General features: G+C 47.0%; 1 protein-coding gene across 7 annotated transcripts in view; it reads left to right on the forward strand.

The window, feature by feature from the left end:
* ZNF131 (zinc finger protein 131) overlaps positions 1–19,190 on the forward strand; it is a 31,292-nt gene extending 12,102 nt beyond the window's left edge. For 5 of the 7 annotated variants that reach the window (XM_054575304.1, XM_054575309.1, XM_054575306.1 and 2 more), the window contains 3 exons: positions 8,922–9,607; positions 16,665–16,795; positions 17,399–19,190. In XM_054575304.1, the coding sequence (XP_054431279.1) occupies positions 8,922–9,607; positions 16,665–16,795; positions 17,399–18,085 (1,504 nt within the window). In that variant the 3' untranslated portion in view covers positions 18,086–19,190. Of the gene's footprint in view, positions 1–8,921; positions 9,608–16,664; positions 16,796–17,398 lie in introns of those variants that run through there. The other 2 variants (XM_054575307.1, XM_054575311.1) reach the window with 2 other exon arrangements.
* The last annotated feature ends 286 nt before the right edge of the window (positions 19,191–19,476 follow it).

Raw genomic sequence — 19,476 nt, forward strand, 5'->3', positions numbered from 1 at the left:
CAGCAGTGGGGTGTGTTCCGGGTTGGGCTTGGGAGGCACTTGGTTGAGTTCTAGTGAATCGTCTGGGGAGGGGAAGGTAACAACAGCTGGTGCAGCCGCTTCTCTAGTCCTATTTAAACCCTTTTAGAGGACTTACTAATATAAGATGGGGGTTCTTATAGTGCTTGCAATGATTAGTGCTTTTCAGTATAAATACAGTGACATGTTGAATTGTTTCTTAAACCAGCTGGGCATGTATTATCCTCTGAAGAGTTTCTTTGAAAATAGGAAGACAGCAGTATTACATATTAGCTGTTTATAATAATGAAATTTAAGAATAAAAATCAATTTAGCTGTGGTTCAAGAGCTAGTTAAGGCAGCTCTTTATTGAGATTATAACTTTTTCGGATACAGAAGGTGAATAAGGTTCTTTTTTAACATTTGCAGTATGTATTTTTGGAATAAAATGTAAACTTTTTGAATGACATTGAAAAAGGTACTAGGACTTTATTTTGTTTCATTGGCATGGCATTATTGTTTACTTAAATCAGTAGGTTCCTCTTATTTGTCAGGAAAGCAGCAGTTGCTTTATAGATTTTTTCCTCTGCAGCCTATTGAGGTGTCATTTACACACAATATATAATTCACACATTTTTAGTGTGGAATTCTGAATTTCTTGATTGTGTACAAAACCACAACTAAGACATAGGAATGTTGTCACACCCTAAGTTTTCTCACAACTCTGCAGTGGACCTTGATCCCCACCCCCACGGTTACTGGCGTGATTTTAATCTTGTTTAGAATGTTGTAGAAATGACTCTTACATTGGGCAGTCTTTCAGGTTTGCCTTTTTTCACTTAGTATTATGTTTTAGAGAGCTTTCTGTGTTGTGAGTGTTAGTATTTTTTCCATTTCATTGTTGAGTCCTGTTCCAGTTGTATGGATGTGCCACCTGTTGATGGACATTTAGGTTGTTTCCAGTTTTTAGCTTTTACATATGAAGAGGCTGTGAACATTTGTGTACAGTTCTTTGGACATATGTTTTCATTTCTCTCAGCAAAGACCTGGGAGTGAAGTAACTGGGCTGTATGGTAGACGTGTTTTCTTTCTGTACAGACGCCGCGCTGTCTCCCAGAGCTGCGTGCGTCCGCACTCCATCTGCAGAGCAGGAGGCTGGCAGCTGTCCCGCAGCCCTGCTAGCAGTGCTCAGTGCGGGGAGGCGTTTGCATTTCGCCACCCTCATAGGTATATAGCGGTTGTCGTTTGCCTTTTCCCAAAGACTAATGTTGAGCTTTTGTTCTCTGTGTGTGTGCTTCTTTGCCACCTCTTTATCTTTTGGTTAGGTGTCCACATCTGTTGCCCATTTTTAAAAATGGGTTATTGTCAAGAACATGAAGGGTCTGAGATTTTATCCGATTTGCAAGCTCAGTTTTATGGATGCTGCCAGAAGACATGAGACTCCAAGAGAGAAAGGACTTTATTTCTCCCACAGCGTGACCTTCACGTTTGTGTCTCTTTTTCTCCCCCACCCCAAATTCCACAGTGGCGGCACAGTGGCCTAGGTGTGTGCTAGACTCAGTGATTTGCGTCGCAGTTGGGAACTCTGAGCTTTAGGAAACCAAAACTTGTACAACGAGTGGCAAGCCGACGGGCCCAGCCTTTGCCCCAGAGGGCCGCTGAGGGGCGGCCTGGACCGTGAGCCTGCCCTCCCCCTGGCGGGGCACGGCCCTGTCTCCTAAGGCCGCGTGCTGTGCAGACAGCCTTGAAGTGATAGTCCGGAACAACAGGCTGTCAGGGTCTTTGTTTACAAGACATGATAAACAAGGGATCTGTGGAGAGTGCTCTGCCAACAGTGTCCTTGTTTCTCCATCAGTTCAGCCTCTGGTGAATTTTCCCGTGGGTACCCCACCCCTTGAGCACTCTGATTAATCCGACGGTCGAGACTGGGAGCTCACACATTCAGCTCTTCTCATGCGGGACTGAACTGAGACCGCTGTCAGCAGTCCTGCGGACAGCAGGATGTGGGACCCTGATGTGCTGGGCTTGACCACGCACCCGGTCCCCTAGGGTCCTGGACCCGGCCAGCTGAGCAAGACCCTGGAAAGCCAGCTGGCTCTCTCCTTGAGTTTTTGGATTGAGTTTTCAACTTAGCCCTATGCATTAATCTAAGGATAGCAAGGTGCTTTAGCCATTGCACAGTCTCCATGGCGGCCCCTGGGGAGGAGGGCCAAGGCAAGTCTGTCATCTCAAATAACACTGGCCGGTGATTTGCGGCTGACACGGATGCCTTCGAAAGCCCAGGCGGCGCCGTTGATTGCATCCACTGAAGGCGGGCGCGGAGCTTGCACCACCTTTGTATTTGGATGACTCTCCCTCTAGGGATAAAACGTGTACCCACGTGCACGCAACAGGTCAGTTACTCCTCCAGAAAGCTCCTCCAAGTGCCAAGGGTAGCCTCATTTTGGAGAGATACCCGAAGTTACCAGAGAACTAAACCGATCTGCCAGTGGTGTTTCCTTAAACCCTGGTGGTCTCTTCTACCCATCCCTGAGCTGCAAGTTGATACAGTTTTGGGAGGGAAGGAACTTGGTACTTGGCGTCCGCACAAGAGGTACAGCCCTGTAGGTGCTTTTGAAAGAGTGTGGTTTACGGTTGCCTGTGCCCCCACTGATGGAGTGGGACCTCCATCAGTCAGAGGCACAGGTGGTCATGGCCTCCAGTGCGGCCTCCCTGTCTCCTAGCTCAGTTGGAATGACTGGGCTAGTCCTTGTTTTCAGAGGAACTATCTGGAGGCGGTCAGTCCCGTCCTTTTGTCACGAGCACCTGCATGTCAGCTGAGTGGCAGTCGTCGACCTTGCAGGTTGAGCCTTGGCTCTGGGAGTGGTAGTGGGACAAGCCTCTGGAGCTTTATGCAGGCTGTGCAGGAGCTTGGCCATCCCCCCCCACCCCCGCCCCCCACCCTTCCAAGAAGCTTGGGAAAGTAAAGGGAACTGGTTTGACGCTCAGGTTGCAGTCACGGCGCTCTGACAGCGGATGGCATACCGAGCGGACAATTTCGGATTGCTCGCAGCAGGTGAGGAGAGCTGCATCAGCGGCTTCCCACCCGAGGGAGTGTCTGGGGCAGTTCTGGAGGACAGAGGTGGTTGCTGTCCCTTCGCCCCCTCCCCCTGGAGTCTAAGGCATTCTCTCCCTGGTGCAGGGATGTTGTGTCCCCCCCCCACCCCGCGCCCCCCAGTCATCTCTCACGCAGATCTCTCACCCTGCACGCAGACCTCTCACCCTGCACGGTCAGGGCAAAGGCATTTGCATAAAACTTAGAGACCCTGTGTGTCTCCCCCTTTGGCTCATGACGACCAGCTGGTGTACTTGGCCAGCAGTATATTCAGTGAAATGGTCATTACTCTTAGGACCTGGGCTGATGCCGGGTCACTAAGAGGATCCAGGTGACTGGTGTGGAGAGGCGTCTCCACCTCCCCGTGGAACTGCTAGGCTTCTTTTGACCAGGCTCTCGCCTGGAAGAGGCACCCACCTAGGCTGCACTGGGGTTGCCTCTAGGGGAAAGGGAGGGGTGTGCTTAAGAACGGTCAGGCAGAACCCTAAATTTCCAAGTGAGTTTACACAGCTTCCCACTTTTTTGGTCTTGATCATTACCCATGAAGCACCTGAGGACAGATGATCTCTTCCTGGGGACAGCTGAGTTTAGTGACCAGGCTGTTGACTCAGATACCTGGACAAGGAGGAGGTGAGCGGGGAGCCAGAAGTCTCTCTGAGTCAGTGTCTGCGGCCGTTCCCGTGTCCTGCACTGTCCGCATCTGTGGATGGCGGGGAGTTTGAAAGGCCCAACGATACCTTGACTCTCAGCCAGTGACCAAATGGCTTCTGCACGTTGTCGTCAGACTGTAGATGGGCCAAGCTAAACATCAGACACCGATTCGCCTCAAGGGCCACGGTGGCGGTGTGGCCAGAGCCCGCCTCTCGGACTAGAACAGCAGCTGCGCCACCTGAAGGAGTGTCAGCAGTGGTGGGGTCTGTCCACTGGGAACACTGGGGGACGGTGCCCGGGGCAGCGTGGCCTCCTTCACCGTGAGGCAGACAGGCCAGCTTTTGGCAGGTGCCCCAGGTTGGGCATGCCTGACAGCTTCTGTATCAGTTTGTGGTGGTAGATGTGTCTCCACGTGCAGACTCGCATCAGCCGTAGGTGTTGGCGATGGAAGCCTGGGTGGGGCGGGCCGCAGAGCAGCGTGGCCCTGACTGGCGTCATTAGAGCGCAGGCCCTGACACGGGCCTCTGAGTCACCGGTCCAGGTGGTGATCAGCAGATGGTACCTGTTTCCATAGCTGTGGCTCCAGAGGTGGATGTCTTTCATCTGCCAAGACTTGCACGTCTTCTGATAGCTAGGCCACGGGCAACGGCTCAAGTCAGTAACGATGGTGTGGAGACTGTTGTCCAGAGCTGTGAGGACGGCCTTTAGCTCCGCCTCTGAGTGGAGCAGCCACCTGCACTCCTGCGTGTGCGCCGAGGCTGGCCGTCTGCGGCCCCCGGTGAGGGCCCTCTGCCTGCGGCTTAGCTAGACGGTCGGTGAGTCAAAGACCCCGTTTTACTCCGGTGGTTTTCTTTGGGCAGTAGAGTAAGGGGACTGCCACTTTTTCATGTGGAGCCAAGAGGCCAACTGTTTTTTGACCATACTATTTGTCTTTGACAAGTGAGCCTTGTTGGGCACATCTTGCCTTGCTGGTCGTGAAGTCTTAGTTGACGCACTCCCAGTGGCAATATCAGGCTGGAGGACCTCAACGTCTCGGTTAGGCATCAGTTTCAACAAGAGCCCAATGGGCTGATCCTTTCTTGCCAGAGGGAGTGTGTCTTGCAGCTCTGTTAGGGAAGTGGCGAGTCTGAACTCCAAGGAAGACCTTCGGGTACAGGTGCCTCCCTTTGTCAGAGGCTCTAGTGGGCAGAAGCAGCAGTCTCAAAACACTTGTAACTCAGAGGAGCCTTAAGGTTGTGGAAAATGTACCACAGCCGCCCGATGGACAGCTGCCAGTGCGGTCAGTTGGCTAGAGCACTCCCGTCCCCGCCCCCCGCCTTGTCCCCCCCCCCCCCCCCCCAACTATGCTGATTTGCAGATCAACTGCCAAGAAGACGAAAGTAGAATGCGCAAAGGAGACACGCACCATTTCCACCACCCAAACGTCCAAGGATGCTGGGCCTCATTTTGGGGGGAGGAGAGGAAGAAACAGTTTTTCTTTTCCTGCTGGAGGGATTAAGTGTTGTGAATCCACCTGCAGAGCCCCAAGAAGCTCTGCATGGTAGGAGGCCCGTGAGGTGGTTGGGGTTTATCAGCAGTCCTTGCCGGCGGAGGTGTGGTAACACTGCAGTCAGAGCCTTTGCCGGTGAGGCTTCCGCCTTGCCAGCCAACAGGAAATCATCGATAGAGTGTAAATTTCAGACAGCATAAGACAGGACACGTGTGCCTCATCCCGACCCAGCTACTGGTGGCAGATGCCAGGGCAGTTAGTGCCAGTAGCTCTTCTCTGCATGTGGCTCTTCCCAGCTGGGCAGTCCATTTCTGGTACTTACGGGATGGGGAAGTGCAAATTCTGTAGGATGTTCAGATGTCAGAGCAACAACAGCGGGTGGAACCCCCCACCCCCATCCCCAGGGTCAGCGCAGCCTCTCAGTTGCTGTGAACCTTGCCCAGACCCCAGCAGTCGAATGTGAGTATCTCCTCTCCCTCCCAGATAAGAGGGTGCGTTAAACACCTGAATGTAGCAGAGCCGTGAAAGTTTGAGTCCCTCTTGTTGCTGAGTTTCCGTCCACATCCTGGGATAGGTATATGGGGTCTTCTCTGTGTACCTGTGGGAACAGAAAGACCTTGGCTCCGCCCCCAATTGTCTTTCTCCCAGACAGGTGAGGTCAAGGTTGAAGGGAGGGGAAGGTGGGAGAGGAAGAGATGTGGCGGGAGAGGGAGACTGTGCAGGAAGCGAGGGGGCGCACGCAGCTCCAGCCAACGCCCCCGCAGCCCCCTGGGGCCCGGTGTCGGGCAGCACAGCCGCCCTTGCTGGCACCTTCGGTTCGCGCGTGGGGCTCAACGGCCCTGTCCACGGGGTGTCCCAGCGGGGGCTGTGAGCTTTGTTCCTGTTCGTTAACTCAGACTTGCCCTGCACAGTGGAGCCTTTTTAAGAGTGTGCTTTAATTTTGGGCATTTGCTGTCCCTTTGTCATGATAACATCTTAGGCTTTTGCCTGACTTAACTAACAAAGGTCAGGGGGTTTTCAGCAGGCCTGAACGCAGGAATTTCCATTGTTTTGGAGTCTCTTCTCATTCCCCAATGACTCACCTTCATCAGCATTGTAAACCCATTTAGGCAGGAAAACTCTTACTAGTTAGTGTCTCATCATCATAGGAGTTTGTCTCCCCAGGAGCACCAGAGCACCCTTCGGCAGCCAGGACCCACTGCAAAAAGCTCTGAGACCTTTTATGGTCATCTCCAAGTGGCTCCGAGGTGGCCGTGACAGATGGCAGACTGCAGGAGGGACTGAGCCCGGAGGTGGCCCAGGTGTCACTGTTCCTCCTTCACAAGCATTGTGCTGCCCTTTGTCTCCAGGTGCACCAGCGAAGTTCTCCAAATGACTCAACTGGTGTCTGTTAGTAGCAGTTGCGAATTTTTCCTGTCACACTTGCTTTAGGTGCACGTCACAGAAACTTGTCGGTGAAGGGGCAAAATCTACTGTCTCCATGCCCCTACCATGAATGTTAGTGTTCACGTGAATATTAGTGTTAGTTGTCAGGATGGGTGGACTTCAGGCTGAGCACCAAATTGGCTGGGGAAGTCCTCGCCTGTCCCCCACACCTTAGGAGAGTTTGCAGCACCCAGGGCACCGGTCCACCAGCTGTCCTTGAACTTCCCGCTCAGTGCTCATCCTGCAGCCGCCCTCCCAGTTTTTCCTCGTCAGAAGCTTTTTGGTTTCCCAGGGTTGCTGTAACAAAGTACCACCTGCTGCACGGCTTCGCAGCAGATAGGTACTGTCTCGCAGTTCTGGAGGCCAGAAGTCCTACATTAAGGTGATACGGTGTCGGCAGGACCTTGTTTTTCAAAAGCCGCTGGGGGGCGCTGTGGCTCATGGCAGGGCCACTCCAGTCTTTGCCTTCGTCCCCATGGTGCCGGCGTCCCTTGGTCTTCATGCAGCTTCTTCCCGTGTGTGCGTGTCCTCCTCGTGAGGACATGGTTGTATTAGAGTAGGAGGCCCGCTCTGCTGACCTCACCTGGACTTCCTGACATCCTCTGAGACTTCCAGAGGAGGTCCACAGTCACAGGTAGCAGGCGTCAGGGCTCTGCTGTATCTTTTCGCGGGGCGCAGTTCAGCTGAGCGATAGGCAGGTAAGTGGGGGCCAGTCATGGTTACTCGGCCATACAGTGCACTCAGCACGCTGGGTGCCCGCTCCAGTGGGCCCCTTCCGTTCCGTCCACTGCTCCGTGACGCCTTGTCTGTCCTGTGCCAGAAAGCCTGGTCTTTTTCAGCGCCCTGTCGTTGTTGTCAAAATGTGGCGAGAACTGTGCGGGATCAGAGACCATACCCTTCTTGCAAGCCAGCAAGTCATTCTGCCACAGTTTCATGGATGCTGATAGAAGATATGGCTTATAGGTCAGAAAGAAAGGACTTTTATTGCTCTACCCAGCAAGCATGTGAATTCCATGTGTGTGCCGGTTTTCCCTTCTCCCGCAAGTCCCATCGGGGGGACATGGAGGGGCTCAGCTGAATGCCGTGTGTGTGGTTGGTTTGCATCACAGCCAAGGAATCTCCAGCTGGGAAACCCACGTCTTTTGCAATGGGCTATAAGCACACCTGCCTGACCGTCATCCCGAGGGAGGCGCCACTGGACAGGAAGCAGAGCTTCCCTCCACTCCAGAGGGCGCCGCGGTCTCCGCCTTCCCACACACTGGCTCTCCCACAGACACCCTTGAAAACATAGCCCAGGGCCAGAGCCTTTAGTTCATGAGGCAGGTAGAAGCACAAGAGCCTTGTGGAGAACTGTTTCCCAACAGTTGTCTTCTCTTACTGAGTTTATTAAATTGTGAGAATTTTTTTTGTATTTTCTATACGAGACCTTCGAAAAATATATTTGCAGATATTTTCTTCTAGTCTCTGACTTGACTTTCTGTTAACTCTGTATTTCAAAAGCACAAGTTTTTAATTTGCATGAAATCTACTTTATCAATCTTTTCTATTAAGTTTTTTCTTTTTTGTATGCTATTTAAGAAATCTTTTACTAACCCATTATTACAAACACTTTCTCCTGTCTTCTTGTAGAAGTTTTGGTTTTTATACTTAATGTGAACCATTTTGAATGTGTTTGTTTATAAAAATGAGTCAAGTTTATTTTACCTATGTAGATAACAGTAGTTCAAGCACCACTGTTAAAAAAATGATCTTTTCTTTCTTTTTTAAAAGATTTTTATTCATTCATTTTTTAGAGAGAGGTGAAGAGAGGGAGAAAGGGGGAGAGAAACATCAATGTGTGGTTGCCTCTTGTGCACCCCATGCTGGGGTCCTGGCCTGCAACCCAGGCCTGTGCTGTACTCTGGGATTGAACCAACAACCCTTTGGTTGGCAGGCCGGTGCTCATTCCACTGAGCCACACCAGCCAGGGTGATCTTTTCTTTATTAAATTACCTTGCAACCTTTTTTCAAAAGTCACTTGGTTGGGTAAAGCGTGGGCCTGTTTCTGCTCCATCAGTCTCCACGTGTGTTCTTTCACTAATAACACACGTCTTAATCCATTGTGCTAAACAGTAGGTCTTAAAATCAGGTAGTATAAGTTCTCCAATCTTGTTTTCTCCCTCTCCATATAAATTTTAGAATCAGCTTACTCAGTTTTTTCCAAAAAGCCTACTAGGATTTTGATTGATCTTACTGATTTTTAAATTCGTATATTACGTATTTCAGGAACAAAGAAAACTCTGCTCCACTAGAGGAAACTACCACAGGAAAAAGTGAGGCCAAAAAAAGAAAAATTGCAGAAACTTCAAACGTCATCACTGAGTCGTTGCCATCTGTGGAATCAGGACCCGTTGAAATTGAGGTAGAGATCACGGAAGGCACCATTGAAGTGGAAGAGGAAGGCGTGGAGACGCTGGAGGAGGGCGTGGCTTCTGCCAAGCAGTCCGTGGAGTTTGTTCAGAGCGCGGCTTCCTCTGACGATTCTGCTCTGGCCCTGTTGGCAGATATTACCAGCAAGTACCGTCAAGGTGACAGGAAAGGGCAGATGAAAGAAGATGGCTGTGCATCTGACCCCACAAGCAAACAGGTAGAAGGTATTGAAATTGTGGAACTTCAGCTGTCACATGTGAAGGACTTGTTCCATTGTGAGAAATGTAACCGTTCATTTAAATTGTTTTACCATTTTAAGGAACACATGAAATCACACTCCACTGAGAGTTTCAAGTGTGAAATATGCAATAAAAGGTATCTTCGGGAGAGCGCATGGAAACAGCACCTCAATTGTTACCACCTTGAGGAAGGTGGGGTCAGTAAGAAGCAAAGAACTGGGAAAAAAATTCACATATGTCAGTACTGTGAGAAACAGTTTGACCACTTTGGACATTTTAAAGAGCATCTTCGAAAACATACAGGTAATTAGCACACACCTTATGTTGAAAGTATATTTTTTCAAACCACTTCAAGTCTAAATATCTTAAGTCCTTATTCATGCTTTAAAAGCAAAATCAGCGTTAACTTTGAAGGTAATTGTCACTCCTGTACCTTGCCAATACTTATATTTTTAAAAAATATATGTACAGTTTGTAGTTATTTCCTGAGGGTCATAAATCATGAAATTTTAATTATGGTGAAACTGCACCGTGACTCCTTTTTACGTCTCCTGTCTTGGTTACCACAGCACATAGAGAGTACATTTATAAACAGCGCTCGCTGTGTCTGTGCCTTCGTGTACGTTGGTCCTGTGTTCTGGCCCAGTAGATAGGTGGGCCACGTACGCTCATCTCCCACCCTCCTCTGCATGGTCAGGCGTGGTAGGGCTGGTGGTCAGCGAGGGACACGGGAAGAGTAAGGTCTCTATCCTGGGAGCCACCCCAGGCACAAGGGAGAGGTCCCAGGGCCTCGACCGTAGGGCCTGTGGCCCTCACAGTTCTGCCTCCATCCCCTCTGCCTGTCTTTTTCCCTGTCAGATCCCTTGTCCTTGTTCCTGCTCCTTAACCATTCTTTGCAAGATCCCTTATGCGGGACACAGGAACTACCATCAACTACTTGAATGTTGGTGAGTCCCTGACCCACTGTAACAAAGGTGTGGGGATAGCAGTGGGCTAAGTGTCAGACCTCTGGACCCTTGTTTCCAAGTCCTTATGTGTGATGGTGGTTAAAGCTGTTTAGACTATTAATACAGTGAGTATGGGAGAGCTATCCCACACTGTTCGGGATCTTTCTTTTTGATGCTGGAGTTTGGAGAACTTTTGTTTTCCTTTTTTTTTTTTAAGATTTTACTTATTTAAGAGAGAGGGAAAGGCAGGGAGGAAGAAAGGGAAAGAAGCATTGATATGCAAGTGAAATATCAATCAGTTGCCTCTTGCCCACCCCCAATACCGGTCAGTTGCCACTTGTCCACCCCCAGTCGGGGACCTGACCCACAACCCATACATGCACCCCAACCAGGAATTGAATTGGTGAACTTTTGGTTTACAGGACAGTGCCCAACCCACCGAGCCACACTAGTCAGGGCAAATTTGGAGAACTTTGGATGAAATATTTTAATAGATCCTTCACTGTTCAGAGTTGCTTGCTACACACTGCTTGAAACTGAGAAATTAGATTCAAATAATGCAGTGTCCCTTACTATTCAGATACTTGTTATTAATACTCAGGAAAGGAATAAATATGTAAATAACAAGGGACTCTCATATTAAGTTGGCCAAAAAGTTTAGTTTTTTCCATAAAATAAAAGACACATTTTTCATTTTCACTAATAACTTTATTCTGGGTATTTTGAGTATGCCAGCCATCTCCAGCTATTGGCTTCTAGCAGGTAGAGGCCAGGGGTGCTGCTAAACATCTTCCCATACATAGGACAGCTCCAGAGCGAAGAATTATTTGGCCAAAATGTCAGTAGTGCCAAGAAAATTCTCAAATCACTTCTGACACGTTCAGTCAGTCGCAGCACCTTCTCCATACACAGCACAGATTTTTTTTTTTCTTTTTTTTGTCTCAGTTGCATTTTTACCTTTCTTGAAATAAAGCATAATACACTCAAAATGTTGGGTGTCTTCTTTCATCTGCAGTATTAAAATGGCTACACAAGAATTCACTGATTTTGATGGTTTTTTTAAATACAGGCTGATACAACACCTGTCCCAGGGCAGTCTAGCAGATTGTTTCGAAGGCAGTCAGACAGTTAAGCACTGCTAGAGCCGTCCTACAGAAAATCCCAACAGGCTTTTTGGCTGACCCAGTACTTACGGCTCAGGATGGATTCAAGAGGCACTTTTTATGTGTGTTTTCTCTTTCTAAATTACAGTCGATGATATTATCTTCGTTTCGGGTGTAGAGCTAGTGGTTAGACATTATATAATTTACAAAGTGGGCCTCCCCGGTCGTCATAGCGCCCCTCTGACACCGTGCGTGGTTGTCACGGTGTTACTGACCGCCTTCCCTTTGCTGTGTTTTACAGCCCTGTGGCTGTTTCGTAACTGCCAGTTTGTACTTCTTATCCCTTCACCTCTTGCACCCAGACTCCCAGCGCCTCCTCCCATCTGGCAACTATCATTTTGTTCTCTGTCTAGGTGGTGTTCATTTATTTTGTTCTTTATAGTCCACCTAGGAGTGACATGGTATTTGTCTTTGTCTGACTTATTTCATTTAGCATAATATCTTCTAGGACCACCCATGTTGTCGCAAATGATAAGATTTCATTCTTTTTTTAGGGCCAAGTAGTATTCCATTGTGTAAAACGCACTACAGCTTTTTTGTCCAGTTGTCTGTTGATGAACACTCAGGTTGTTTCCATACCTTGGTTATTGTAAGTAATGCTGGTTCCAGGTGCACTTAAAAAGAACGTATACATTCTGCTTTGGGGTGAAATGCTTCAAAAATACCCATTCATCTGCTCTAACGAGTCATTTAAGGCCACCGTCTCCTTGTTGATTTTCTGTCTGGGGGGCCTGTCTGTCGATGTCAGCGGGGCATTGAAGTCCCCGGCTCTGACTGCATTGCTCTCACGCTCTCCCTTGATGCGCATTTGCTTTATATATTTAGGTGCTCCGGTCTTGTGTGCATAAATGTTCACAGGGTTATACCATTTTGTGGTTTTGATCTCTTTGTCATTATGTAATGTCCTCCTTTGTCTCTTACTATATCCTTTGTTTTAAAGTCTGTTTTGTCTGGTGTAAGTATTGCTACCCCAGCTTGGTTTTTGTTTCCATTTGCATGAAATATCTTTTCTATTCCTGTACTTGCATGCTGAGTCCATTTTTTATCTGCGGTGGGTCTCTCGTGGACAGCATGTATATAGGCCTTGTTTTCTTATTTATTTAGCTACTCTCTGTCTTTTGATTGGAGCATTTAATCCATTTGCGTTTAAAGTGATTATTGATAGGTATGTAGTTAATTGCCATTTTATTCATATTTATATATTTTTTATATCTTCTTAAAGAAGCCCTTTAACATTTCTTGTAATACTGATTTGGTGGTGGTGATCCCTGTTAGCTTTTTCTTGTCTGGAATAAAAGACTTTAGGGTACTAATTTGGGTAATTAGTAGGTATTCAGTCTTTTGGGGAATTGCTTTCTTATTTTCAAATATTATATGTATATACCTGTTGAATATTTGGAAACTGACTATAATTATATAATTATAGTCAGTTTTCATGACCTAGTAGGTCTTTAAAAATATTCATCTATTTTAATTGTCTTTTGATGAACATTTTTGTGATAGTCGGAGTCACTTAGCAAAAGAATTGACGTACCAGAAGCGCATTGCATGAGTAGGTGAATGTGACTCGGTAACAGGCGTACATCGCTGGGTTTTCAGTGCTGCGACAGAGTCACTTGCATGTTACGTCCTGGCAGCGTGAAAGTGGAAGTGATTCTCTTTTTACCAGAAACATTACCTAGTGACTTACCTGTCTGAAAATAAGACAGCAGATCCTTTTGGAAGTTTTAAAGTGTGCTTTCCAAGGCCTGCACTGTGTATTTTGGATAGAACAGTAGGCTGTAGAGTTAAAGGACCTTGTTGGATGTCTTTGTCCTTTCTTTCAAAATGATGTAAATTTAGTTGTTAGAAATTACAGAACCAGATGCCCTTGGAGGAACAGTTTAGCAGGCACGGAAAGCAAACTGAGCTTGGTTGTCTTTTTATCCTCAATTATTGTGCTAATAATTAGTGACAAGATAGTTGCAGATGTGATCGTGAGCTAGTGAATTAAAGCGGAGTGTAAGTAAACAAATTTAAATTGTTTATATTATTAAAGGGTGGATTGTTTTTTCTCATAACAAAGTGTAAAAATAAAAAGAAAACAATCCCTGTTTTCTACCATCAAAATATACATAATGTCCCCCCCCCATCAGTTTCGTATTTCGCATACTGATACTAATTTAGTGGTTTGGTTTCTTGTGTATCCTGAAAGCATACACTGTGCTCTATGGCTTGATTTGTGAAATACTGGCTCTTTGTCCTCTGAATTATTTTGTTTCCATTTGGAAAATAGTAATGATAGTGCCAACCTACTAGGTCATGAAAAGAAAGAAATTTTAGAGTCCCGCCTTCAGGGCGCAGTCACAGTGTGAGGTGAGCCCAGCGTCTTATGGGGTCGCCCGCTGGGGCTCCTTTTCATTGTGGAGGAGGCAGGGCGGCTTCCAGGAGGCTGCAGGGCCTGGCCAGGTGATGAGCGCCCGGCAGACGACGCGATGCCCCACAGGCACGGGGAAGCAAGCGGGCGGCCGGTCACGAGCTCTGCTCGCGGGTCCGTACAGCTCCAGGACTGGGTCCAAGGGGAGGGAAGCCAGGAGGTGCCGCTGAGGGCACGCACCTAAGCGCCGTGGGTTGGCCCCAGAGTGTGGTTCCGGGGGAAGAGAGGAGGCTAAGATCATGTCACTGTGTTTTTGTAAGTGCTGTAAATGAGTTCAGATTTTATATTGGAAGGCCCTGGGTCGTTTTAAAGAAGTTTAAGCCAGAAAGAGATCTCTTCAGATTCATGTTTTAGAGAGGTGCCTGGTGTTATGGGTTGGGGTGGTGAAACCTTCTGGGTCTCATTAGGAAGCTTTTGAAATAAAGGGGCTGAGCAAAGGCAGTGATCGCAGCAATGTGACATAAATAGGCAGAATCAACAGCATTCGGTGACAGGTGAGACGTGGGAGTGAAGGTGACTCTCAGCTCTCTGATTTGAGCGGCTGCCTGACTGGAAGTTGATTCACTTAGAAGGAGAATGAGAGGAATAGGGTAAGCGCTTTGTGTTGGGGGGGGCGGGGGGGGACACCAGTGTGAGACAACAGAAAGGTAGCCTCTAGCCGTGTCTTCAACCGGTCATTTCCTCGGTGCCCAGAGGGAGCGTGCGATCACAGGCCAATGGCCCTGGAAATCACAGGGAGGTTCCTGCCCCAGTTCGGGTCGGCCGGCGCGAGGGCCTGGACTGGCCACTTGTCCTTGGGCTGCTCCTCGTCTGTGTAAATAACCTTTTTCACTGGGCTGTGGCAAATATGAGAAAATGATAAAAGCACTTTGAAGACCATATTGTCCACACAGCTAGAGTTAATCTGTTGCTATTTTTAGATTTTACTGGGCCTATTAGACTAATTTTTTTAAATAGCGAGAGCTCAGATGACCTGCGGTGTAAAGTGACTCTTCTCCTTCAGCAGTGCTCTCTCTCCAGGGGGGACAATCGCCATCATTTTCTTTCTTATGCTTTCAGACAGAGTCTTTGCATTTTCAAGTAACTGTAGAGAGAGACACACAGAACTTCTGAGAAGAAAAGCAGAAGCCTGCAGTACAGCACTGTGCTATTTAACTTTCCTTGAACTCTTTTTAATATGCAAAGCATTCATGAATCTCCGTCCTTCGTTTCACTGTGTCCACACGGCACTTGAGTGTATGAGCTTGCGACCATTTACCTCGCCCCTCCTGCTGATATGTGCGGAAAGTGATTCTAGTTTTGTTTTTTTTTTTAAGATTGTGTTATGTTTAGAGATAGGGGAAGGGACAGAGAAAGAGAGGGAAAGAAACATTGGTTGCTTCTCTACGTACCCAGACCAGGGACCACACCCGCAACCCAGGCACATGCCCTGACCAGGGACCAAACTAGCGACCTTTCGCTTTGCAGGACAGCACCTAACGCACTGAGCCACACCAGCCAGGGCTGTTTCTAAGTCTTTTGCTGTTGCAAACTGTGCAGCAATAAATATACTTGTACATATATCTTTGTGTACATGTTCAAGTAACTTAATTTTTCAGAGCTGAGTCCTGGACCCCACACCCCGATGTCTTCTCCAAGACCAGGTTCCGTGTGTGCTTCCGACTCCTCTCCTCTTCCACAGGCTCCTTCCTTCTCAGCCAGCAGACAAAGATGACTCTTCTGGCTGAAAGACCCTCGCATCGACTCGTCCCCCTCTGGCCACGTCCCCGTCTTCACTTCCAAGCCTTCCTGAAAGGATCTCGGGGCTGACTTTCCGCTAACTTGCCTCTTGATGCCGCCGTGCCGCTCGCACTCTTCCTGCCGGGCCCGGCAGGCCCCTTGCTGTCCCGCCTGATGTTCGTGTTCAGCTTGGCACTGTTTCCAGTACTTGTCTTCCTGAACTTTCTTTAAAGTCCCTCACTGTTTTCTTCTCCTTCTGGTTCTGGTTGTTTTCTCTGCTGCCTCATCAGCCTGCTGTTTTAATTTGCTGTTTCATTGGGTTCTGTCCTGGATCTTGCTATCATGTAACACACCGAGCACTTTATCCACGTCACAGGCTTTGTTACCGCCTATAGGAGCTCCTGTTCTGTCAGTCTGCCTTCTGTCTGGCTCCAGAGTTGTCTGCACAGGTATCTACTGGGCTTCGCCAGTTTGCTCGGAGTGCCTTGCATTCAGCGGACACAACACTGAATTCATGGGCTTTCCCAGCACACCCCACTCCAAACCTACTGGGACTTCTGTGTCCTTCACTCCGGTTGGTATTCTAGACGGAGATATGAGAGCCGTTATTGATGCCTCCCTCTTTACTCCTTGCCCACCGTCCTGTTTACACCTCTGTGCCGCCACCTAGAATAACCTTTCTTCTTGTCTTTCCTCCTCTCATTCCTTCCAGCAGCACTAACCACTCTCCTGTCTGTGCTCGCTTCTCTACTACCTCTTGTCCATCACAGGCCTTCTCCAGGGCGTGGCATCTGCTTATTTTCAGGTCGTTCATCTTCATGAAATACACTGGCCTGTGATAGGAAGTTTTTAAAAACACGGACAGTTTATCTTCATCACATAGCATGTGGTCTGGCATACAGTAAATGCTAGAAATGCTTGTGGGGTGGACAGTGATGCATTTCCCAAAAATAGAGATCGATCTTAATTTTTATCTAGGGGAAAGTAGATGGTTTCTTAAGAAATGCAGAAATACAGAATGGAACTTAGATTCAAGTTTTATCAAAAGAAATCAACTTCTGTTGGCTTTTTCTGTTTATCTTAATTTGTTGATATAATTTTTTCTATTCTAATAGGTGAAAAACCTTTTGAATGTCCAAACTGTCATGAACGATTTGCTAGAAATAGCACCCTCAAATGTCACCTGACTGCGTGCCAAACTGGAGTGGGGGCGAAAAAGGGAAGAAAGAAGCTTTATGAGTGTCAGGTATGTGTGGCTGTGTTCTCTCCTTAGCGGAGGGTCTGTATCTGAAACCGTTACCAGTAAGGGGAGTAGTCTAGAGCAGAGGGTGAGAACTGACAGCTTGGCAAGAAATGAGAGGAAAGAACGTGATTGTGTTGATTTTATAAGGAGGATCGTAGCGGTGTTTTCTCTCTAACCCTCCACGACACCAGTGTCAGCAAAGTTACGTTCAGGGGACGGGGGTCTGACACCAGGCAGGAGGGGAGCAGCGAGAGGCGGACCTCCCACAGCTGGTTGTCCTGTGGTTAGTGCGTGGGTCTGCATTGTGTTACTATGACAAATTATAATATTATTACTTTGTATTTTTAGAATTTTTGAGACATTTAAACAATTAAGGCAGTATTAAAATGTTTCCCAAAATATATTTAATTTGTTAGCCACATCAGCAAAAAGACCAAATAAAATAATTATGAAATTTCTTGGATCAGACAAATGTCACATTCATAACACTTTTAGGAAAATATTCAACTCTTTTCTTACAGAGAATAAATGAATCTTTTTTTAAATCCTTTTTCTCTTTTGCTTGAGTATGAAGCATTGCTAACATTGTACATTTGGCTGTTTCAGGTCTGTAACAGTGTGTTCAACAGCTGGGACCAGTTCAAAGGTCACTTGGTAATACACACTGGAGATAAACCCAACCATTGCACTTTATGTGACTTGTGGTTTATGCAAGGGAATGAGTTACGGAGGCATCTCAATGAGTCCCATAGTATTTCTGAGCGTCTGGTAACGGAAGAAGTTCTTTCGGTAGAAACCCGTGTACAAACTGAACCTGTGACGTCCATGACTATCATAGAACAAGTAGGGAAGGTGCATGTGTTGCCGCTGCTTCAGGTTCAGGTGGACTCAGCACAAGTGACTGTGGAACAGGTGCATCCCGATCTGCTTCAGGACAGCCAAGTGCACGACTCGCATGTGAGCGAGCTTCCGGAGCAGGTCCAGGTGAGTTACCTAGAAGTGGGTCGAATTCAGACAGAAGAAGGTACTGAAGTCCACGTGGAGGAGCTGCATGTTGAACGGGTAAATCAGGTGCCCCTGGAAGTCCACACCGAGCTTCTAGAGGCAGACTTGGATCAAGTGACCCCCGACCTCATGAACCCGGAGGAGAGGGAGCTGAGCCAAGAGGACGCTGCGGAGGTGGCTGGAGAAGATCCCGAAGACGCTGGAGGTTTAGAGACCAGGCCAGAGGTGGATTCTCAAGCTGAAAGTGCGGGAAGTGAGAACAGAACATCTGGGCCGGTTTTAGAATGAATAACAAATGAGTATATTTTTAAACGTATATGTTGGGTTTTTGAACTGATGTTGGGCAGTGTGACTGTCCTTGAGCTAACAGACAAGTGGACCAAAGTTAAACTCTTCCTTGTTGTGTGGAACTGTTTCTATTGAAACAGCCTAATTTCCCTTCCCGGCTAATGCCGCAGAGGAGGGATGTTTCCTGTAAGTGAATGGGAAGTTATGAGAAGTATATTTCTGGAAACTTAAATGGATTCTATTCTTATACAGTTGGGTACGAATGTATCTATTTTCATTGTGGTAAGGGTTCCCCCTTCTCTTTCCCAGGTTGTGTTCTTCCTCAGTTTCTACATACTGTAAAATCAAACATAAAATCATTAGAGTACAAGCATTTGTATTCTAATGCATGTTAGAAAATTGAACCTGTAGGAACACAGGCTGCATGAAGAAAAGTGCATTGTTACTGTGCAGTTAAATCTTGGCTTCTGGCTTTCTTCAGTTTGAACCACATCCTTGTCTACCCTGATAGTCACAGATGTCAGCTCTGCAACAGAAACCGAGTGGTGGCGGTGGCAAAAGTTCCAGAATGGAAAGAACAATCCACACCCATGTGCCTTTTCAGAACCAACTAAACTTCTATAAAGCATCTCTGGTTCTTTCAAAGTGTGTGTCGTAAGGGGCGATGTAGATGATGCTGTATAGTACTTTATATTTTTGCTTATAATGGCAACTACCAATTCTTTTTCACTTAGGTTGAGAATTTCATTTAATGGCAGCCAAAGGGCCATTTTCAATTGGGAAAAATTCATTTATATCTGTGGTAAACTTTATTTTGGTTGAAAAATTGCACTAGTATTTTACCACCAGATAAAAAAAGATGAGCATCATTTAAAAATTAATGTATTTAAAATAAAGTACAGAGAAAAACATGTATATAAGATATCAGGCTTTGTTTTGAGTGAATCTTTTCCCCCAACCTTAATGTAAAGGTCTTGTGCTATAACTTTTAAAGCCATACAAATAAGAGTGCTAAACTGTGGACTTAAAAGTAGGTGTGTAAATATTTTTAATCAGTATTATTTGGAAAATAAAATAACAACCACATAAAATAAACCAATATGCTATTTTCTTTACCTGTTAAATATTGGGAGATACTTACATTTTTAAAGTAAAATTAAAAATTATGTGTTCATGGCTCTTTTTTTTTTTTAATTACCAGTGTGGAAGTTGGTTTATAGTCAGAGGTGTTTTCTGATTTCTATAAACGCGACTTTATACACCAGTATTAACATGACTGATACGTGAATTGAGGTATAAAATTCTCTGTACACATTTCCAATCCCCAAAGACCAGTTCAAGGAAAGGAAGAGGGTGACATTTGTAGTTAGTAAACTGTGGGCACAACAGCC

Source organism: Pteronotus mesoamericanus, unplaced genomic scaffold, assembly GCF_021234165.1.
Source record: "Pteronotus mesoamericanus isolate MK-2021 breed Mesoamerican mustached bat unplaced genomic scaffold, CSHL_Meso_final contig_29, whole genome shotgun sequence".
NCBI lineage: Eukaryota > Metazoa > Chordata > Mammalia > Chiroptera > Mormoopidae > Pteronotus > Pteronotus mesoamericanus.